The sequence below is a fragment of the Cotesia glomerata genome, linkage group LG3 (assembly GCF_020080835.1).
Source record: "Cotesia glomerata isolate CgM1 linkage group LG3, MPM_Cglom_v2.3, whole genome shotgun sequence".
NCBI classification, from domain to species: domain Eukaryota; kingdom Metazoa; phylum Arthropoda; class Insecta; order Hymenoptera; family Braconidae; genus Cotesia; species Cotesia glomerata.
The window spans coordinates 17,837,398-17,861,940 of record NC_058160.1 but is presented as its reverse complement, the minus strand read 5'-3'; the positions used below and the strand labels follow the sequence as shown (position 1 = coordinate 17,861,940).

Genomic DNA, 24,543 nt, shown 5'->3' with positions numbered 1-24,543 from the left:
CTGTTATACAATATTGTGTGTATTAATAAACTTCAAATAGTGAAGAATTTAATAAATAAATTGTAAGTTTTTGGAATTTTAATTTGATTGAAAAGAGATATTTTTAGTTATCACACGTTTCGTTGATTCAAATTTTAGTATAAAAATAATCAAATATTTTGAAAGTCTCATTAATTACATATCGCTTAAAAAAGAATTGTCTAGCTTTTTCATAATTATTAAATATTGTTTTAGAAATTTCTAACGATCAACTTTACACGTAATGCATTTTAAATTTATTAAAAAAAAAAAAAAAAAAAACAAATTTATAATAAATTTTAAAAGTAATTAATTAAAATAATAAATATAAATATTGATTTATTCTATAAATTCTTCATTTAATTGAAATTTAAATTATGACGTACATAAGTGTTAAAATAATTATTTTTTAATTAAAATTTTTAATTTAAATTAAAATTGTTTGAGCATTATAAATTATTAAAGTACCGAATTATTCGATTTCAAACACTTAAAATTATTAAAATAATATAAATTAAAAAAGTAGTATTAAGTTTAATTGTTTTTGAGTTGTATTAATCTTTTCTCAAATCTTTCGTGATTTCGACGGCACTCCGACACAATATACAGATAAATATTTCTCCATTTCTAACTGCCTTATCGCGCCATTTTTCATTACAAGACCAGCAATACGGTGCGTGAGTGCAAGGCTTGTAACCAATTTCGATACTATCTTCATAACATCCCAAACAGTGCTGACTGTAAATATACCATTGATCTTCTTCTTCTTCGTCTAAAGTATCAATGGGCTCGTCATCAGATGAATTCAATATTGGTAACTCATCAGCATCAATTAATTCTGAAATCAAATTACGGTATAATAATATTATGTGCTCTCACATTTTTTTTCAAGTGTGATGTATAGTACAATAATTGTCTTACCATTTTCTTCATTGGTCGATAAATCTAATAACTCAAACTGAACTGGAATTTTAACATCAGAACGTAACAAATTACGTAATATTGGTGTTAGATTATCTGCAGTTCTCATTATGAAGTCAATAGAAAATAAAACTCCTGCTTCAATTTCTTTTCATAGATCAGAAATATATTTACAGTTTTTTACACCAGTAAAAATATTTTTAACTTTTCTGGAAGGAATGTTAAAATGTCTTTTTTTGGCTAAGTTATCCTGGTGAAAATGTATTTGAGAATTGATCAATGATGCTTGCTCTAAATGAAAAAAATAAAAAAATATTCATATTTAATTAATCTGAATAGAATTTTGATTAATAAATAATTGCAAAATATTAACCAATTAAATTCCATAAAGTGTTGATTTTCTTAAGTCGATTTATTATATTTTGAAGAATTAATTCTCCATTCTTCCACAATGACATTGAATCATTATAAAAAGAGTAATTCTCAACGTCAATGCTTTTAAGCCACTTTTGATCATAAAATTCCATCAGTTCCTTTAAATTTTCAAAATCTTCATTTCTCATCATAGAGTCAACAAACTCTTGTAAACCGTTTACAATCTTGTCTGCGAGTAACAAGCTAATTGATGTTATTTTTGATAATATTGACATTGTTCTTTCATCTTCTAAATCAATATTCTTCGATTCGGCCGTGTTTATCATGATCTAGAAAAAAAAAATTAATACGCTTTTTACAAACGCTTTTAATAAAACTTCTTTGACCAGATCGGTTGGTAAACCTGAACGCAGCCATTCACTATTCATTTATTTTATTTAAACAAGACAGTAAAACCGAGTGTGTAATTTCTAAAAAGGAACTAGAAATAAAATTTGTACTTTTGGCAAATAAATGCCCTAAATGCAGGTAAAATTATATTTTTAATCTCGCATCAAGTTTCACCGGAGTTTCACCGGAATTTATAGCTAAATTTGTCATTAAAGACAAATTTGGGAACTGGGGAAATAAAGGATAAAGGGGGGAGGAGGGACCTTACTCAGTAAGAATTTTTCGGTAACCGAAAAAATAATTCAGACAGCCCAGACCGGGACTCGAACCCGGATCATTTGGTTACGCGCCAAAGGCTCTACCAGTTAAGCTATCCGAGACATTGTCCGTAACTACCATTCCGTCACCTAATAATAACCTACAAATAGCATAGTAACCACAGAAATAAGCAGCGCAGGCGCAATGGGTGTATTGAAGGCGGCAACTTTAAATCACAACAGCCAAGAAGTAAGAGACAACAAATATGGAAGACAGGCGAGCCTGAAAAAAAGAGGAAGAAAATCAAAAGCAGAAAAAGATATAAGAGCAGGTAACACGCAAAAGATTAATAAATCCCTCAAAAAACCTCTGCAACCAGGGACGAGTAATGAGATAGAGTCACTGGAAATGGATAGTCTCAACGGTAGTATACCGAATTTTCTGGATGACAGTCTGAATAATTTCACAGAGTACAATGAGCGTCCATACGTATCAACACCTATACCAAATAGACGGAGCAACTTTAGCAGAGTTAGCAGTACGCCAAAAAAAGGAGGATCGCAAGACATCAAGATCATAAACAATGAGTCTCTGAATAGGACAATTATTCCGGTGAGAAAAAGGTGTCACAGTGCAGACAGATGCGTAGAATGCACTAAGAAGGAGAGGCAGCTGCTAATAATTCAGAAGGAGCAGGAAGAGCTAAAACGTACAGTAAAAAGTACAGAAGAACAACTCAAAGCAATGATGAAAGAAGTAAATAAACTGAAGGTACAAATGAGCGAGTTAAAAGAGAAGAATAATGAAGCAAAGTTAAGCCCCACAACACGTAAGAAAACAGCATAGGAGAATACCGAAAGGTTCCTTCAAAGCCTCGACGACCTGCGAGGAAAACCGCCAATCAGCCACCTGACAAAAAATAAAAACACAAGAATAAGTCCTAGTCAGGAACAAGCGTCGCAGAGTAATGGAATGCAAAATAGCAGAGATGGAAAACACCAAAAAGACAATACCGACAACAGAAAAGACGACCAAAAGATCAAGGATGATAGAAGCAGAAAACGTAAACTTGAGACTATGGTAGAAAAACCAGGTGCCATGAGATTTGGAGAGCTCAAGAGAGAGAGGTGGACGAAAGACGTCGGAGAAGAAACAATATTGTCATCACAGGAGATTTCAATCCGGACTGGAAGGACATCAACAACATGTCAAACTGGTTAAATGCAGAGTTCGGCATCAGTACAAAAGTAAAGAAGGTTGCGACGAGCCAGAAGTTACTGATAGCAACGCTAGAGTCAATCAATCCAAAGAAAGTCATAATGGCACAGAAAAACAAGCTGAAAGGGTCGAACCTATGGATAAACGATGACTACACCAGAAGAGAAGCTCATGTGCAAGCATGGATCAGACAAGAAGTGGACAAAGAGATCGCGCAAGGGAGAGCAGCAAAAACCAACTACATGCGAATGTGGGCAAAAGACGCCTGGTGGAGATGGGAAGACCTAAATGGTGACTTAATGCAGCAGCCATTTCGGAGCCATGAAGAGCAGTAAACAAGAAATAAAAATTATACTATGGAATATTGCAGGAATTAAAAACGCTAAGTATGCAGATAACTTTTTAGAACTTGCTGACATAATTATTTTACAGGAGACGTGGGTAACCAAGGAAGCGCAAAACAAGAAGATAAAATCGCTAAATAATAAGTATCACTGGTGGTGCAAGGCCGCAGTGAAGCGAAAGAATACCAGAGGAAGAGCAAGCGGTTTCTTGGCATAAGGAACAGCATGTCCAAAAACTGGAGCGTCAAAGAGTGGAAGCTAGGACTACTGGTAACGTCTGATAAGTATAAAATAATAACAATGTACAATAATGTTGGACTTAACGTAGCACGCAAAGATCTTGAAGAGCAACTTTTCGAAGCTGTGAAATCTGGCAAAACTACATATGTGATCGGAGACATCAATGCGAGTGTCGGTGAGGAAACTGGATACATCGACAGTGAATGGGAAGAGCATGTAGGCGAGATAAGAAGATTGCAGGACAAAACTATTAATACTGAAGGTAGGAAGCTGCTGAAGATATGTGAAGAATGGGGGCTGTACATTGCAAACGGACGAGTCGATGGAGATTTAACTGGCGGAGTCAACTTTGTAGGAGGTAAAGATGAAGTGTGTGCTTCAGTACTCGATCTAGTAATATGCCTTGGACCAGATGCACTAAATAAAGTAAGCAGTCTGCAAATCCAGGCCAGACCAGAGTCAGATCATTTACCAGTAGCAATGACTCTAAAAGAAGAACTACTGAATATCCAGGACCAGGATCAGGCAAAAGAAAGTAGTGAATTGAGCAAAGAAAAACTAAAGTGGTGTGCAGATAAACAAGAAGAGTATACAGAGTCATAAGAGAAGGATGGGAGTGGTTTGACTTAGAAGAAAACCCTGTAGACTGGCCACAGCTAAAGGCGCTATTGATGAACGCTGCGCAAAACTGCGGCATGTACAAGAAAAGAAAGAAGACTAAGATACGAAGCACAGATCCCTGGTACAATGAAGAATGCAGAACAGCCAAGAAACAAACATGGGTGAACCTCAAAAAGTTCCTGAAAAATAAATGCGAGGAAAACAAACAGCTGCTGAAAAACAGTAGAAAGAAATTAAAAGAAGCCTGCAATGAAGAAGAGAGAAAATGGAGGGAAGCCCTATGGAAGGACCTGGATAAAACACGAGACATGGCCCAGTGGTGGAGCAAAGTCAACTACTTCCGCGGAAACAAAAGAAGTACTCCTAGTGAAAATATCAGCGCGAAGCAGTGGAAAACACACTTCGAGAAGATACTAAACAGCAAAAACTCAACGCCAGATAAGTATAATTATAGAAGAAGCAATATAGAAGAAAATGCTGAAACTGCTGAGATAATAAGAGATGAAGATCTCGATGCTGAGTTCACGAAGACAGAGCTACAAGGAGCACTCAGCAAAATGAAGAATAGAAAAGCAGCTGGTGAGGATGGAATAACAATAGAGTTTCTAAAAGCAATTCCTACAGAAAGAATGGATGAGCTTGTAACGGAGTGATCGTTACTCGGTAAATTCCTCTATTTCGGTACCCAGTTATTTATCGACTGCTCACAGTGCGCTGTGATCTAAAGCTCGTTTAGAGCTAGTAAGAAAGGCCCCAAAGTGGAGAAGCCGGCGTAGTAGTAGTGGGGAGAGCAGAGGGAGCAATAAGTGTAGAACTAAATTTGGTAAGAATCATTGTGACTGAGTAGCTCGAATGGACGAGACGCAAATTTTTCCAAAACAAAGCACAGATTTTGTAAAGTATTCGAGGAACGAGTGACGGAGACCTGGGTCTCGCTGCCAAATAGATTCATCCACCAAGGAGGGACTTGTACCAGCAACGACGACAAGAAGTTGTATCTCCTCGAGGGAGTTCATTAGCGTCGTAAAGAAAAACTCCAGGTACAAATAAAATGTCTCAATAATCTCTTGGTGATGCGGTATCAGCCAGGCATTGAAGTCGGCTGAAGGTCATCGCCATTTCACGTTCGGTCACAATTATTAGTTTAAGTATTATGTCGTAGAATTTACTTAATTATTAAATTGAAATTTATTTATTAGAATTTACTTGGAATATTATTTGGGATATTATTTAAAGAATTATTTAAAATATTGTTTAGAATATTCTTTAGGAGGTTAGTAAGAATTTATTAAAAATAAAATTCAGAATGAAATTAAGAAAAGTCCAGAATAAAATTAAAAATGAAGCAAGCCAGGAATAATTACTAAATAGTTAATTAACAAAACCAGGAATTATTTCGGATTGTTAATTAACTACGTAGGCAGAGTTTGGACTGACTTTACCAGGAATAATTTCGGTTGGTCATTTCATGACTTCGGTGCCATGTAGAACAAAATGTCGTTGATAATCGAGTTGGTCGGATTTATTTAATTAATTGCTTAAAATAAAATCAGTAAAATGTTTTAGAGGAACTTTAGTAAAAATCATTTGAAGTAAAATTTATTAAATTCGGGAAAGTAATTTATAATAAAATTTAATTGTTTAAAATAAAATCATTTGCAATAAATTTAGAATCAGTCAAAATTGCTAGAAAATTGTTCGTGTAAATTTGTTAATTAAAAGTAGAAAATATAACTTGTAAAAATTCGTCAGAGAAAAAAAATTACACCAAAAACTTGCAACAGAGACGCAAGACCGAGCGAGAGCGTCAGCCATCTTGTCCCACGTGAAGCGCTGGGTAGAGGACACTCAAGGTCGAGACTAAAATCGTACTGTGTTGCTAGGCAGAAAATAATCCTCGAATAAAATAAAATAAAATAAATGCTAAGTTTTTCGTGCAACACAATAGAACGTAAAATAAAATAATGTAGAGAAAATAAAACTCGATTATTGAATGACAAGTAAAACAGTTTAGTAAAAATTAATTACATAAAATCAATTGATGAATTTTAGTTGATAACAAATTAAGTTCTTAATTAAATAAAATAATCTGGACACAAATTAGAAATATTCGGAGAACAACCAAATAAATAATTGACAAATTCTGGTAAAATAAATTATCCAAAGTAAAATAATTTAACACAACAACTTATAAAATAAATTAAGTAAGTTCAATAAGAATAAAATTTCGTAAATCTCGGATTTAACCAACATTGTTAGCAGATTATTAAGACCTCTGTCATTAGATTTTAATCTATTAATTCAAGATACGAAGACCTCTTGTAATTAAATATTTATTGTTGTATTATTAAGACCACGGCAATAAATTAGTTAATGATTTTAATTTGAAATTTGGAATTGGATTAGGATTTATGAAACAAGTTGGGAACTCGGATTTAGCAAATTAATGAATGGAATAAATGGATCTAGGTATTAAATCGGATTTCATTTAATTTTGGGAAATTAATTTTTGTTAAATTGGAAAATAAATATATAAGTTTTAATCGGTAAAGTCCGGGGAAATATTTAGTGTGTTTGGAAATTTAATTAATAGTGTGGGTGGGTTAGTGTTAAGTATTGTAGTGTTGTATTGGGATTCATGGTATCCTCCTCTGCTTCCTGGGCACACTTAGAGTCCTTTACATAGACACCCAGGTGGGGGTGCAATAGGCATAAGTATTTTAAATAAATATTGTGGGTATACAATGACTCAAAAACATTCCTTTGGTGATTACATTTGGAAATACTGCATTGAAAGCTCTCCAATAATCACAATCAACCTCACTATAAATTTCTGTAGGTGACAAGGTAGGTTGTAAAGTTAAAATCTTGCGAAATATACTTTTACAAATTTGTTCATTTTTCTCCAATAAAATAATCCATACTAAGGGTAAAATCTGAAATTTGGAAAATAGATATGCAAACTTTTTAGTTAGGTAAGAAAAATCACTGAAAAATTTATTTAAATTAAAAGAAATTTTAAACCAAAAAAAAATTTTTGGAATATTTTTTTTTTATTCAGTGTTTCAGACAAATATTTATGAACACTTGAAAAATATTCGGAAGATTTCTTTGTCATCAATTGACCAAAAAAGTTCTTTTTGGTCGATTGATGACTAGTGTTCATTTTCTTTTAATTCATAGATTATTTTTTTCTTACATGATCCATATGCTTTGTTGAGATAGATGATAATTGAAGATTATCGACACCTTCGAATTCATGATCTGTTGACTGTATAAATAGAGTCGTGGTCTCCAGTTTCGACAAAAGATTCGCATCTACAAGAATCATAGCAGTATCCTGACCTTCCTCATTTTGTACGAATTCGATCTCCGTCTTTCCGGCATTGTGCAGATTGATGTTTTTAAGTAGTGGGTCATTTAATTGTAATTTAATGTCACCAATTGATGTTACTTCTGGTAACACTCTGCTCTCTAACCATGCCTGCATTTTTCTTTTCATGTTGTTAAAACTCAGTAGAGCGGCACCTTCTTCATGACTATAATACAATTATAAAAATAAAGTCAAATTGCATATACAACGTAGAATATAAAGCATTTCTACCATAGCTATGAAAAAAAAAAATTACATTCCACTGTTGTAATGTTAGGAAAAGACTGATGCACCACTAAAATAAAACTTACTTGAAAAAGGTAAATATTATGGGTAAAACCAATAACTTCCCGATTTTTGAAAATTTTCAATTTTCTTAGCGGGAAGTTAAAAATGAATAATATTAAAAAATGTAAGGAATAAAAGCGAATAAAAATTTATTTGTAGAGAAATATAACGAATGTTATGAAAAGAAACCTAACAAACGACCGTATAATATTTACCTTTTTTTAGTAAACTGAAGTATTCGGTCGTTTGTTAGGGTGTTTTCCAAAATATTCGTTATATTTTTTTTACAAATTAATCTGTATTTGCTTTTATTCCTTCCTTTTTTTTATTGTTATTAATTTTTTTTTCTTTATTCAGCGTGCCAAGATGTATAATAGTTATTACATGAAAAGCCCAACTGTTCTATGCGTCTGATTATGTATCTTAGCTTTAAACACGAGATGCCGGCACAAAGTGGTCATTTCATGAAATACCTAGGCTGATAATGCAGTTTTAATATTTTTCACTAAACGCCGACACTTCTAGAAGTTCCTAGGTATTTCATGAAATGACGGATTTTGCGAAAAGACTACGACATATAGATAGATAAAAAAAGGCTTCTAATAGACAGCTTATAACTTACAGCAATGCTACTTCATCATATATTATTTGAAGATTTCGGAATTGATGTTTAGTTGCGACATATAAATCTCGAGTAAACCGTGCTTTAATTTCTGCATCGGGATCTCGTTCATGAGTATGTTTATCCTTTTTAGGTTCATAGCTGAAGTCATCAGTGGCAGATAAGGTACCTAGAGTATCGCAAGCATGTGATTCGACATGCGAACAAATTAAACGTCTGAAACCAATAAATTAAGTAAATTTAGCTTTGCTAATCAACTGTTGGTTAATAGGTTGAGTTTAGTTAAGCAGTTAAACTGTTAGCCAATTGGTTAAGTTAACTTAGTTAACCGGTTAAATAAGCCAAGCTAGTTGGTTATTTACACAATTAACATATGTAGGCTAGCGTAACCGGTCAAATTGTACAGCTCTATTTATTACATACCGAGCACCATCTTTTAGAGGTCTTCCTTGTCGAAATGTATATCCATCAAAAACCCTATCGGGTAAAGAATCTATATAAGATTTTCATTTTCTTCCATTTTTAAATAAATCTGTATATACTCTGAAAAAAAATTCGATATTTTTGTAATTATTCCACACCGCTTTTAGAGAGCCGACTTTTCGTTGTATTTCTTTTATTAAACTGAAAAACATTTTTAACTACTGTGTGTGTGTGTGTGTGTGTGTGTGTGTGTGCGTGAACCGCTTATAACTTTTGAACCATTAAACCGACTTTATTGTGATTGACGCCATTCAAAAGAAAAACATTTTTAACTACTGTGTATGTGTGTGTGTGTGTGTATTTTTTTTTTTTTTTTTTTTTTTTTATTTTATATAGAGGAGGTAAAATACGTTTACGTATGCCAGGACTTGGTGTTGTTGCCAGGACTAGGTGTTGGTGCCTGGGTATGTCGGACTCAGAAGACAATATTATTTTGCAACAATACCGACTAAACATCCTCCTCTCTCGTTTCCCTATAGATGTTACAGGGAAGACTGGATTAGGACCGCGTTAGCATTACTTCAATCCAGTCCATGTTGTGCCTCACGACACCTACTTCTTGTTATTACTGGTTTCTAATCCCTTTCTGCGATTTTTTCTTTCAAGAGACGCTGCGCGTAGGCTACTACAGCTGTCCAGTTTTCTTTTTTGATCATACAGGTTACCAAGCTCTCAGGGGAGAGCGCGGTGCCCATTGTTTCTTCGGTGCAGATTCTATCATCTTTCCATCGATCACACTCGAAAAACGTGTGCTCGGCGTTGTCAATTTTGTCTGGACAGTATTTGCACGTTGGTGTGCTGTGCAAACCCATCTTGAATAGATAGGCATTGAACTGCCCATGTCCCGTCAGTAGCTGGGTCAGAAAGAAGTCCGTGTCCCCGTGCTTCCGAGAAAGCCAGACGTTGATGTTTGGGATCAGTCGCGCTGTCCATCTGCCTGTCTCTCCCGACGTCCATCGGTCCTGCCACTCTTGCTGCGTTTCCGTTTTTATCCTCGTTCTTGCCTCCTTCATGTTTTCGCCACCGATTTTAGCGTCGTAGAGTCTTGCTCTCTCGAACGCTCATAGGTCGATGGGCGCAGCTCCCGCAATAACCAATACAGCCGCTTCGGAAACCGTGCGGTAGGCGCAGGCAACTCTGAGAGCGCCTCGCCGCTGCACTGCTGCCATTTTCCGCCGATAGGTTTTCTGCTTTAATATATCTGCCCATATTTCCGCTCCATAAAGCAGTACCGAATGGACTGCTTCCAGAAGGACTCTCCTCTTTTTGGTTCTTGGTCCCATAGTATTCGTCATAATTCTTGCTAGGCTAGACACCGTCTTGCTGGCTTTCTGGCATGCACTATCGAGGTGTTCGCGGAAAGATAGTTTCTCGTCTATCATTACCCCCAGATAGCGCAGGGCCCTTGTTGACGTTAGCGTTATTCCTCCCATGTCCACAGCAAATGGTTTTAGAAACCATTTTTGGCGAGTCAGAACGACCATCTCGGTTTTGTGTTTTGCGAGTTTCAGGTGGTGTTTATCGAGCCAAGTCTCGACAGCATCAATGGTTTCCCGAACAAGTAGTTCGGCCTCCTCTACGCTGTCTACTATTATCGTGGCCGCGACGTCGTCTGCAAAGCCCGTTAGCTCCACTTGCTTTGGCAACGGGATTTCCAGAAGCTCGTCGTAGTCCGCGTTCCATAGATCGGGCCCCATTATTGAGCCTTGCGGCACGCCAGCCGTTATGGCGTATTCTTGTGAACCTTCCGTGGTTTCTGCTATCAGCTTTCTCTCGTCAAGGTAGTTGTCGACTAGTGCCAGATTCTCCGGCTCCACGTCAAATCTGTGCTCCAGGGCGTCCAAAATATCTCTCCAATTTGCGCTGTTAAAGGCGTTTCTAATGTCTAGCGTGAGGACAAGACACACCTTGCGGGCTTTGAGGCTACCAGTCCATGCTTCTCTCGCTGTCGCTACGACTTTCTGAATCGCGCCGAATGTTGAACGTCCTTTCCAGAAGCCGTGTTGGTTTGCGGCAAAACCTCCAGCACGGTCTATGTCGTTGCGAAGTCTCCCTTGTATAAGCTTCTCGAGCAGTTTTCCAGCAATGTCTAGCATACAGAGTGGTCTAAACGACGAAGGTGTTATGGGGGTTCCCTTACCTTTGTCTGATAGAACCAATCTCTGCCGTTTCCAGGCCACGGAAAACGTGCCAGTTGCCAAGCATGCGTTGTAGGTGTTCAGGAGTATGTCTGGGTATTCCAGGGCTACAGTTTTGATCACCGATGCCGGGATGCCATCAGGTCCAAGTGCCTTTCCTGTTTTGAGTGACTTGGCCGCGTCTTGTAATTCCTTAGTTGTGAATGGTGTTACTTCGCTGTTCTTAGTGTAATGTTTCTTCTCCCGCGGTGGGTGTTTGGGGAAAAGCTCCGTTACAATGCTCTCCATCAAGGCAGGAGACTTCGGCGCCTCTGGTGAAGCCTTTCCAAGTCGTTTGGCGACAATTTGGTAGGCTTTACCCCAGAGGTCGTTGTCGAGATCGTTGCAGATCTCTTTCCACAGTTTCGCTTTACTTGCTTTAATGGCTCGGTTTAGCGTCTTTTTGGCCTGCTTGTACTCTTTTGAATACAAGTCCTGGCTTGGGGAGCGTTTCGTAGCTCTCGTTGCTCGGCGACGTAGCTGATGGCATATTTTGCGAAGTTCTGCTACACGGTGAGAAATTTCCATTATTTTTTATTCTGCATGGATTTTAGATATTACAATGGTGCATATTACTAGTGAACCTTATTGACTCAGAATAAAATTTTACAATGGCCCATAGTAATTTCCGAAACAAATGAAATCAGACATAGTAAATGGTAGAAATTGAAATGTACCATAGTAAAATGAAATATGCAATAATTTAAATTTCCGAATGTACTATAGCAAAAAAAATAAGAAAACGTTTGTAAAAAATAAAAAATTTTAGAGTAAAAAATGTTTTTAGCAATCAAAAAAAATATCAAACCAAACAAGATTTTTTTTGTTTGCAATAATTTTTAAAAATATTTTTTTAAAATATAGTTTTTTTTTATTTTTTTTTTCGTTTTTAACAATGAACGTAGGATTTATTTTGGCAGTTAATTTTATTATGAATAATTATAAACACAATATATCACTTTTAAATTATTTTTTATTATTATTAGAAGTGTCGGTTGCAGATTAACCATCAAATGTTTGTTTTCATTTTAATTTTTCACGGTTGTAAGCAACGCTATTCTTATTGCCGAGGCTGACGGCTGTCGAGTATTGTGAGGCCCGAGATCTGTGACGTAAGGCCTTACCCCCAGCCCGTGACAAGACTCGCCCCCACTCAACGAGGGTTGAGAGGACTACGAGAGAGATTGTTAGGGGCATTCCGACGCCACCCTTCATGAGGACCTCACGCGATGGGTCCTAGTACAACGTCCTCCAGTCATTGTCATCCCTTAATTATATTGGCTTTTATTAGACGTCTCATTCCGTAGTCATTGTCGGGTTATTACTTGTAGATGTATAAATAAATATGAGTGGTATACAAAATATAAACCTCGAGTTTTACAGATCAGAAGTGGGATTGGAAATCCGTGTTCTGTGGAAAGTGTGGTGTATTAATGTTATAATAAGTTATAATATATTAATTATAATTAAGAAGTTATTGTTAGTGTAAATATTGTGGTTTCGCATCAGTTTCAAGGTCAATAGGTTGAGTGCTGGGTCAACTCTACTCAATCCTCAAATTTGGCTACTTCGTAGTTAGATCACCCAAGATCATGTTACTACATCTTCGAAAATTGCAACTTCTCTGAAAAATTGAAGTAGTTAAGAATATCCATAGCTGCGGTCGAGATAGGCTTTGAAGAGGCGTCGTACTTGCAGAAGGAACCAGGACTAAAGCATCTGGAGAAGGTGGAATTATGAAGAAGCAGAACAACTCAATGGTGAGCTGTTTTGCAACCGAAATTGCATTCTCAGCGAGTCCACCAGCAATCGGTGCAGAGAATGGATGATGAGTTCAACGCTGAAGAAGTTACTGGATTCAACGTCAGAGCGATATCAACAACGAATGATTACGATAAATTAAATCATCAGCAAATGAGGAATCAGGGCCTAAAGCTGGTCAACTCATTATCGCTCATTTGGTAATACGACACTGAGTGTCAGCGTTATAATGAACGATAAATTTGGTAATGTAGAATTTACAAGTAATTAATTATGATACAACTTGAGTTGGTATATTAAGAGGTATAATCAAGTAGGCTTAGTAATGCTTGCTCGATAATAAATAAAGTGTTATTGCAAGTAGTAATTGTAATAACATGAAGAAATAGTAAATTAATAAATAATGAAGCAGAACTCCGAATTATGCATACCGGATGTAGCATTGATATAATTGCGCGATCAAGTAGTGAGTACTCGCTATGCGGTTCCAAAGAATGTTGTCGCGGTTATAAGTAACTATACATTTTCAAAATAAATAAGCAGTAGTCTTAATCAGAATCACAATATAATTTAGTAACGCCTTGATTTTTAATCGTTACAATTGGATATTAGTTAGCTATAAGAGAGTATAATGATTGATTTTATTAATGTGGAGTTATTGCAAATTGCAAAGATTAACAATTCGGAAAACGAACTTATTGTTAGGTATAGTTAGTATATATACTCAAATCTGATTGAAAAATAATGAATAAGCATGTTAATAATATATATAAAATATATGACACCAAGTTTGAAGAAATTATCTTTGGCAAAACTATAAAATAAAACCCGGCGGTCACATATATTTTGTGAACAATACACAAAGGAGAAAGTAGAAACTAGTAAATAGTTATAACGTAGAAATTCGAAATGCCTAAATAACACATGTTGGTATAAAAGTGTTTCTAGTTAAAGTCTGAAAAGTTCAAAATATCCTTTTCGTTAGTCGTTGAAAATAAATATTACGCGTGTTGCCAGTAACTCAATAAGTAAAATTCATTGTTGGTAGAAAAATTATGTTGAGTCGAGTTCAAGAAAATTTTAAAAATATAACAACACAAAACAGATGGTTTCAAGGACATAGTATTAGAATTACTATACGAGGAAACCTCGGGTTTAGTTTTCTCACAGCCGAGTCTTTATCTCGCAAGAAACCCTTGTTTTATTACCTTATTGTAAATACTAAAAAGTTGAGTGGCAACCATGTGTCGGTTACGGGCTAAGTAAACTCATCGGTATAATGCACAAAGGACGAAGTAGTTCTACAATAGATTGTAAAAAATTATTGTATAGTGTATTATTGAAATGCTCCTTAGCATTGATTTTAAGCTAGTTAAAACAAAAGATAATTATCTAATTTCACCAATTTTACGTTATTATGATAGCACTATCATTTGAGTTAGAAAATCAGATAATTTTATAAGAAATGTTATTTAACAAATTTTAACGTCCCATAATATTATTGAATCGGCTAAACATGTTTACACAAGATGTAAATAAAATTGTTAAGCGTTTAATATCGTAAAGAAGAATTGTCAGTTATAAATTGACAGAGTATATAGTCGATGGACGAAAGTTAAAGATAAAATAATTAATAATATTAATGACTAGCAGTCTACCCCGGCTTTGCACGGTATTTAACAATAATTTGAGAATATAAAATAGCCTATGTCATCCGGGGATAGTGTAGCTTCCCAACAGTGAAATAATTTTGCAAATCGGTTCAGTAGTTCCGGAGCCTATTCAATGCCAACAAACAATCAAATCTTTCCCTTTTATAAAATTAGTATAGATTATTGAAGTCGATTATTTGTGAATGCTAGGTCATTAATTGATGTACTAATTGCATACTAGAAAGATGAAGAATTAGATGAGCGATTAAATAATTCAGCACTATATTCTAAATTCATATCGGTATTTTTGCGAAGAGTTATCACTGAGCATTGTTAATTAATATCGTACAATACTCGGATGAAGTTTGCAAATTTAAATTGTAATCGAAATTATCATTTTTAAAATCACCATGTGGTATCGGACTACTACGAAATTATTAAATGCCCTGCCGACAGAACAAGATTTTAAGATCTTAAAGTAATAGAAACGTCGGTCAACAAGATCGATATTTACGTAATTGCAAAATAGTTTGGTTTGAATCTGTACAGTAGCGCAGTTACAATAGTAGTCTTGTTTAAGACTGCGGGTTAATTTTACGACAAGTAATAGTCAGGTAGTAAACTCAGGTCAACTGGACCTCAAAAAAAAAGGGGTCGTGGATACTGGTTAGAGTATATTGTCACATCAGCTATGAGGTATCGGTTGTTAGAATTGCTATGGTTTAACATTGAGTACGTTGAGTATCTTAAAGTAAGGGGAATCAGCTATACGTCCTTCTTGGATGTTGAGTGAACGAAATGTGGTTTCTCGTACCTGTATAAAATATGATTGAAATTCAAGCTGGAATTTCAGCGATAGAATATGTGAGCATAGTAACCATTAAAAATAAAATAAAATAATTATTAAGTTATTGTAATTAAGGCTTGATGAAGATAAGATTTATATATCGTCGAGAGCATTACATCTGTCTCTAGCTAAAATGTTAATTCATGTCTTCAAAGTTTCTGACTAGGCTTCGAAGGTGGTCCTGACGAGTGCTGAAGTATCAACTCGTCTGGGATACGTCTGTTGCTCGAGTAACCGTTGTACAGATATTACCAAGTCAGTATGGACGGCAGCGATAGCTGTTGAAGATCTTTCAACAATTGACGATAGTGCATGAGATGCACGAACGTGTGCATCGAGTACGTCATGAACCGTCATTATGATTGTAGACGGAAGACCAGGAATCTTGAAGGGATTTCAGTGGTAAGACGTTACATCGTCGACACTCTTAATCTGTTCTAGGTAAAAAGCTGAGTTGGACTATCACGTTGGCCGTTCAACTCTTGACAGTGTAAAGTTAAGCGGTTGCAGCAACAATCGGCACTTATTAGTGCGAACCTGGAGGAGTTGGTGAACAGCTGGAGTGATCCTGAGTTTCGTAGCAGCTAGGATACTTCATTAGTGCACCGAGTATGAGCTAACTCATTACAAATGGAGGCCAGATGTAGGAGTATTTGCATCCTAATGCTGGCTAGGGAGTCATCATCCTAGTAGTTGCGTCGAGAGACTGCAAGATTAGGGAATCAATCAAGTGCCGTATGGCAGTAGCTTCTCCGCACTACTAGTGGTTTAATTTGAGAAAGCCGATATGAGTCGTGTGATCGTTGAACGATCGGGCGGTCAGTGATGACCGGGCGACGACTCCAACGTCCTGGTGGTTACGTCGAGAAACTGCGAAGATCTTAATCGATCAAGCGCCGGTTGGCGGTGGTTTCTCCGTACTGCTAGTGGTTTTAGTGATATCTGCAGGGGGTGAGCCATATTAAAGCAAATTTTTTTTTTTTTTTTTTTTTTTTTTTTTTTTTTTTTTAAGGGAGTTGGGAAAGAACGGATAGGGGAAAGGGGGGGACCTACTCAGTGGGGATTTTTCCGTAATTGAAAAAATAATCAGACAGCCCAGACTGGGAATCGAACCCAGATCTCTCGGTTACGCGCCAAGGGCTCTACCAGTTAAGCTATCCGAGACAAGTACTGATTACTATATTCAGTCACGTATATAAGACCCACCGAGCAAACAACGCCACCGTCCATCTTACGGTAAAGAGCCATATTAAAGCAAATTTTTTTAAGGGAGTTGGGAAAGAACGGATAGGGGAAAGGGGGGGACCTACTCAGTGGGGATTTTTCCGTAGTTGAAAAAATAATCAGACAGCCCAGACTGGGAATCGAACCCAGATCTCTCGGTTACGCGCCAAGGGCTCTACCAGTTAAGCTATCCGAGACAAGTACTGATTACTATATTCAGTCACGTATATAAGACCCACCGAGCAAACAACGCCACCGTCCATCTTACGGTAAAGAGCCATATTAAAGCAAATTTTTTTTTTAAGGGAGTTGGGAAAGAACGGATAGGGGAAAGGGGGTGATACAAAGCATGCAATCGTTATTGAGTACTAACGACGTAAATGGGTTAAGCTTGAAATTGTACGCATGAAAATTGAATGGAATGTTAAAATTTAGAGCTGCAGACAAGCTATGGCAAGTAGTGATTCGTATCCGGTGGACGGCTGAGTCAGATACGAAGTCACTGGTGCCAATTGGTCGGTTCTAAAGTTTAAGCATGTATGACTGGATCAGCGGTATAGACACATGCCCTGAGTCCAGTAGGTAGAGAATGCACATGATTATTGTCTAATAGTAATGTGTTGTTGATTTTTTATAAAAACGAGAACGGCTTTGATCTTACAATAGGAATGGCTGCATGATATTGCATGATATCTTATATTTTTCAAATGCTGATAATACTCGAATATTATTTTAGGTCGAAAATAGTGATATAGCAGGAAAAGTGACATGGTCACTCGAACGAGCAGCTGACCACTAGTCGCGAGGACGCGAGCATCATCAGGACGGCCGACTGTAAGCAACGCTATTCTTATTGCCGAGGCTGACGGCTGTCGAGTATCGTGAGGCCCGAGATCTGTGACGTAAGGCCGTACCCCCAGCCCGTGACAAGACTCGCCCCCACTCAACGAGGGTTGAGAGGACTACGAGAGAGATTGTTAGGGGCATTCCGACGCCACCCTTCATGAGGACCTCACGCGATGGGTCCTAGTACAACGTCCCCCAGTCATTGTCATCCCTTAATTATATTGGCTTTTATTAGATGTCTCATTCCGTAGTCATTGTCGGGTTATTACTTGTAGATGTATAAATAAATATGAGTGGTATACAAAATATAAACCTCGAGTCTTACACGGTAAATTATTAAATATTTTATTATTTATGAATCTTACAAATTTTCATTAACTATTCATGTGTTAATGGATTTATAAATTAATATTTATTTAAAACTTAATGTTTATTGCAATTTTCATAACACCGTTAACCACTACTGATAGCGTCTGTAGACTTATGTTGACAAAACAAAGCAGCGACTGACGCGCATACGTTTACTATGGGACATTTGAAAATTTCATAGTCACAATTTTAAATTTAAACCGAGTACACGTGACTAAATGTGAAACTTTTTTATAAATTTTTATTGTCGACTGAGCAACAGAAATTTTACTATGGAACTATAATGAAAAGTTTTAAGCACACTAACAGTTTTTGTTTTGTCAGTTTACGAAAATTTTTTATATATGTTTATGTAACAGTTGCATGGTCAAATTTACTATGGTCCCTAGTAAATATCGATTGGTACAATATGATATTCTTAAATTTTTATGGTAATATTTTGAATTGAGTCTTTAAGGTTCAGTCTTATTATGTATGCATAGTAAATTTCTACAAAAATTTCTCACCGTGTATGTCTGCTGACCACCAGTACGCCGGCCTGTGGAAGCTCTGGTTTTTCAGCCGCGGCATAGAGGCGTCACATGCGGCAGTAATTTCCTTCATCGTGTTTAGCACTGCCTTTTCCGTCTCACTGCAGATGTGTGTGTGTGTGTGTGTGTGTGTGTGTGTGTAATATGTGAATCGCTTATAACTTTTGAACGACTATACCGATCGGAACCTACCAAACGGCGTTCTAAAGAGTTCCCTCAAACTTAGATTTCCTAATAATTTGAACCGATTCGGACCGATAGATTTTGAGAAATTTTGAAAAATCTAAAAAAAAATAAGAAAAAAATTGATTTTGAAAGTGGTTTTTTTGGAATAACATTTAAACGGCTTTATCGATCAACTCCAAAAACTAATTCGCTCTTAACCTTGAAAAATCACGTCGATCGCCGCTAATCCGGTCAAAATCGGTTGATTCGTTCTAGAGATATCATGAACGAAAGAAAACCGAAAAAAGTGTTTTTTCGGAATTACTCCAAATTTCCTATATTTATCAATTCAAACTTGAAAATTCTTCATGAAACTGAAAAAACTGCGTCAAATGCCGCCAACCACGTAAAAATCGGTTGATTCATTCAAAAGTTATTGCGATTAGAAAATTCAAAAAATATTGTTCTATGAATCTTCTATCAGACTTTTGAGCTCGAAGAGCTCAAAAGCATAGAAAACCTATCTCTTTAAGTTTGGAGAGCTAAAAATAACACATAAATTGTATTTTTGAACTTGAAGAGTTCAAAAACATCATTAGTGAAATTTTAAGCACCTAGGTATGGAATTAGCGGGAAGTTGTATACAATAGGGATGGCCCTTAGGGTCTACCGTTTTTCTAATTTTTTTTTATTAATTTCTCGAAATTTTTTTATTTTTTTATTTAAAAACATTAACTCTCACAATTAAATTTATTTTGGTAAATTTATAGGATTTTTTTATTATTTTTCATTTATTGTGTGAAATTATAATTTATAAAAAAAAATTAAGAATGTTGAATATTAAGCCAATTGCAATTGTTCTTTCAAAAAAAAAAAAAAAAAAAAAAAAAAGTACTTTATAATACCTCAATACTTAAATTTCTTTATATTGTTTTCTTAAAAATGTATTAAAAAATTAATATTTAAAAATATATCTTATCGAGAAGTAAATAAATGAAAACATTTTATAAATTAAAAAAAAATAGCCATTTTCTTTTAATCTATTAATCAACTACACTAGGTCGGGTAGAAATTTTAAAAACATCTTGGCAGAGAGAGGGAGAAGATAAAGATAGAAAATTTTTAGCAAAATCGAAAGCGGTCTGGTTCAGAAGTTGTTTATTTGACATGAAATGCCTCATAATATGTGCCGTCCGCATTATGATAATTTTCAATTTTTTTTTAATTATCCTTTAAATTAAAATACGCGAGAGTTGTAGTCAATCATAAGTCGAAGTTCTTAAGAACGGTCTACGATGTATAAATTCGTATGATTAAAATCTTACTGACTTAATATTGGTCAATTGATAGTTCTGATTAGAAAAAAAAACATTTGAAAATATTAGCTCAGTGCAAAGTGTAAATTTGTATCGTTGTAAAAATACAATCTTTTTAAATATTGTATAATTTTAAGTGATTTTAATAATTTCAAATATTTTTTTCAAACTAGTACTTAAGCACATGAAAGCAGTATACTTTAAGTAACGAGCACGCGAGTGTGCACTTATGCAAAATTTCATTTTTTTTTATCTAAAACTAATATGCGTTTTAACTTCTTAGATAAATATTGCACTACTAGTCCATGCATCTTGATGAATTGTACGGCTACTTTTTATTTTTACAAATAGTTATTTTTATAATTAATTATTATTTAAATTTCTTTATCTACAATATTGTAGTACAAATAAATTAGTTTGAAGAAATTTTTTTTGATATTTATCAAATTTTTAAGGAATACTAAAAATGATGTATCGAAATGATATTTCCAAATACAAAAGATTTGTTAGCTTCCCAAAAAAATTTCAATTTTCTTCTTTTTTTTTTTTAAATTCAACTATTTTATTTAGACTTATGTAATTTAAAAGTGGGCCCAGTCAGCATCCAAGTCAGAAAGATTTCAGTATGAAGTCTTTTAAAAAACTTCTTATAGAAGTCCTAATGTGACGTCTTAAGGAGCTCTTTTTTACGAGGTCAGAACTAAGAGCTCTTAATGAACTCATAAGTTTGGAGTCAATTTTCTGACATCTAACTGAGTCCCTTTTTTGGACTTCTTTTTGAGTTGCGTATAATGAGCTTATAGACATTATAAACAAAAACACAAATTTCTTTTTAATATAAAGCTGTCAAAATCTTATTCATTTTTCATTTATTACTTTCCTGATTGAGAAATTAAATTGAAAATGATTAAAAATAATTCGAATTAAATGATTTAAAACAATTTGAATAGATTAATATATAGATATACACTTGGCATAGGTTAACTCATTTCTCTTAATCCAGGTTAATTAAATTTTTCAAAAATTTTAAATTATATTATGAAGTAATAGGCAATAATGTTAAAATCTGGTTCGTAATCAAACTAATTTAGATAAAATAATAAAATTGGATTCTAATCTGAAAAAATTATGTGAACTTTCTACATTTAAGGAGTACTTTGCATGTATTAATTTTAAACATTTTATTCGAATTTAACGATATCTTATAACTATATACTTATTAATTATTGTTGAATTTTTAATATTTATTAATTTATCTATTAGATTTTATATTGTGAAAAGTAAACAAAATTTATATAGACTATTTAAAAAAATATTACAGGTAGACTTTTGAATACTTTTTAGTATATAAATATTCGTAAAAGTTACTTTTTCTCTATCGATACACAGTATCAAATAGAATAAATAATATAGACAATGATCGCAACATTTCATCACTATATAAATTTAGCTTATAAGAATAATGAGATGTGTAACGACATATCGTTTGAACAGCGTAGGGGCTTAGGTATTGATCTAGCACGCGCGCGACTCGGGTTCGAATCTTAGTTACGGCAATTGCGATTTTCACTTTCTCTCTTTAAACCGACAATATTAGGTCTAACTAAAATAATAAACATTCGAAATCAGCATCGGTGCTTTATGAAACTCTGAATTATTTTTCATAATTTACTTTTATTATTATTATTATTATTATTATTATTAATATTATTTTTGTTGTATTCTTATTATTGTTATCATTATAATAGCGTATAGAGATAAAAAATCATTCATTTGTGCGAGTTCAGAAAAAAGAGCTCTTTAAGAGCTCGTTTTGATGAGTTCTTAAAGTCTACAATAAGCGGCGCATTCGACCTCTTCAGAAGGTCTTAAAGACGTCTTTTAGACGTAGACTCTGACGTCCAAATCAGAAATCTGAGCTCATTCGGAATAACTTAATACGTCATTTTGCTATCTGGGGGGTCAATCCCATTTCGGGCCATAACTTGGTGAATAATTATTAAAAACTTTTTTCACAGGAAAAAATAAAGATTTTGATAGCTTTTTGCCTTTAAAAGTTGGAAAAAAATTTGGTTTTTATGTTTTTGGATAAAATTTCTATTTTATCTTTTTGAATTTTAATTTTTACTTATTATTTATTTTCACCACATTATTATTTCACCACAGTAAAATATAACATATTTGCTTAATCTTCGATTAAAATAAAGATTTTTAATTGTTACAGGTAGACACGCCGACCGCAGGTTGGTATGAGGTGCTCATACCGACAGTAATGTGTTGAAAGTAAATAATAAGTAAAGAATAGAGCCCAAAGGCTAATAAATAAAAGGCCCAATGTAAAAATTTAAAATTAGCCTAACATCAATTTGGATCGGGGAGAATGGCTTTGAAATATAGAACTCTTTAATTGAGTAAAAACACCGATCTTCGGAAAAATAGTAAATGATATCCGTAACCAGCGGTTTTAAAAAGTATTTAATATTAACGTTTAAAGTATTATTTTAATCATTCTTAATGCTAATAATAATAATTTATTATCTGAAGTTAATGACAACTGGCATTGAAACAAAATAAATAAAATAAAATGCGCCTGTTCTATATAATGCAAATGCAATATATATTCAAGCAGATAACGATATAGGCCATTATAGCGATACACGAGAACTCCTGAAAAGCGCGACCGTTTGTTTTCACTCGAATCACGTAAAATCGAAAGTTTTTTACGACGTAAGAACTAATAATAACCATTTTGATGAGCAAAATAAATATACTTTGTTTGTATATTTCTTTTTAGTAATTAACAGTTCTATTTTAATTTCAAAAAGAAATAAAAACAAGGCCTCTACTGGAACAACACTGCTTTAAATTAAATGGAAAAAAGTGCCGGTATTTTTATGAAAAAGTAATATATATAACCATTTTAATGTCACTAATAGTAAGAATAAAATTAAAATATTCTTTAATTTTCAGGTGATTTCAGCAAGGCGCTCCGAGACTACTGAAACGGCTTTTTGCACGCCTCAAAACATCACCAACCTTGCTGCCGTTGATCAAAAGACACATTACTGCCAGTATTTCTCTGCGATATTCGACAAAATGAACTTCCTTGACCGATACGTCGCCCTTTAGTTTACACCTGGCGAGATAATATGCGAAAACTTTAGCTCACCACTGTGAGGTGAAAATAAACCCGAAAATTTAATTTAAATATTAAGTAACCGAGGATGATATCTATATCTATACTGTTGTTGTTGCGCGCGCAATTTCTCGCATGGAAAACATACGTGCGGCACCTACATACTATGACTTATATATTACCTATGCTTTGCAAAAAGTGTTTGAGAGATAAGACATTGATCTTTATTAAAGTTAAATTTCTGAGACAAATAAAGTTTACTCAAACCAAAAACTAATTTCTTTGATAAAATAAATTTTCAACTTGAATCAAGACCATTTACTTTAAATATTATTCTTATACAAGATTTTTACCAAGCTTTTTATTTAGATAGTGAAGTGATTTAAAAATTATAATTGTATGTATTGTAAGGTAAAAGCCCCAATTACTTGACGCTATAAGAGATAAAGTTATGATTTCATTTTTTTAAGCAATCAAATATAATAAATCGATGAATTTTGTTTGTGGTAATGTCTTCAGTAATGTTTTAACTAATCAATTTCTTTTTTTAAAATTATAATCAGTGATATTTACTAATTAATTTTAAATAATTAAATATATGATCTGGATACACCAATTATTGGGGTTAAGACTTGATTGATCTAATTATTGGCGTACCATACCCACTAGTGTGACGCCCCTACTGCGGCATGCGTCGAGTCATTTGATTTATATTGTTATCAAAAGAAAAACTTGGTATAAAGTAATCCATATTATTAAAGTTAATTACTTATCATTCCTATGAATGAATAACTATTATGAAAAATATAACAAATTTATTTAAAACTTATTTAACACTAAAACACGCCGGAGTTATTAAACACCAAGTTAATAGCCTTGAATATAATCGCGTATATAACGTATTTTATGCCTTTAAAAAAGGCGTCATAGCGCTGTCGACTGGCTGTTAATATGCCAGGATTCACCATAAAAATTATGGAGCTGGTGTGGCTCCCATTATTTAAATCTCGTAAAGCCTGATTAATTTCAATTATTTAATTCTATCATTCTTTCATATATTGTTAATTAAAAAAAATAGATCATATAATTACATGAAAAACAATTTAAACTCGGCAGTTAAAAAAGTACTTTCGCTTAAAGTTTGTTTGTAAGAAAATAGACGGCTCGTAAGCTGATTTGATGAACTGGTGCTAACTTTATTTTTAATAATGGTATGTTTAATATTTTGAACTGAATGTGATTTTTTCAATTTTTTAATCCAATTAGAATTTAATAAAAATTTATTTGATCGTTATTCTTATTACAGATAATTTAATATATTTAAAAATAATTTAGGGTGTCAATATTTAGACCCCCGTCAATAATTGGG

At 34.2% G+C, this 24,543-nt stretch overlaps 1 protein-coding gene across 1 annotated transcript; it reads right to left on the bottom strand.

Moving 5' to 3' along the window:
• Positions 1-646: 646 nt before the first annotated feature.
• LOC123262024 lies at positions 647-9,210 on the bottom strand. The gene is made up of 7 exons (XM_044724003.1): positions 9,092-9,210; positions 8,669-8,884; positions 7,585-7,924; positions 7,126-7,321; positions 1,313-1,645; positions 940-1,230; positions 647-856 (listed from the first exon to the last, which is right to left on the bottom strand). The coding sequence occupies exons 3-6, from the start codon at positions 7,885-7,887 to the stop codon at positions 1,091-1,093; spliced, it is 972 nt and encodes a 323-aa protein (XP_044579938.1). The 5' UTR covers positions 7,888-7,924; positions 8,669-8,884; positions 9,092-9,210; the 3' UTR covers positions 647-856; positions 940-1,090.
• Positions 9,211-24,543: the final 15,333 nt, after the last annotated feature.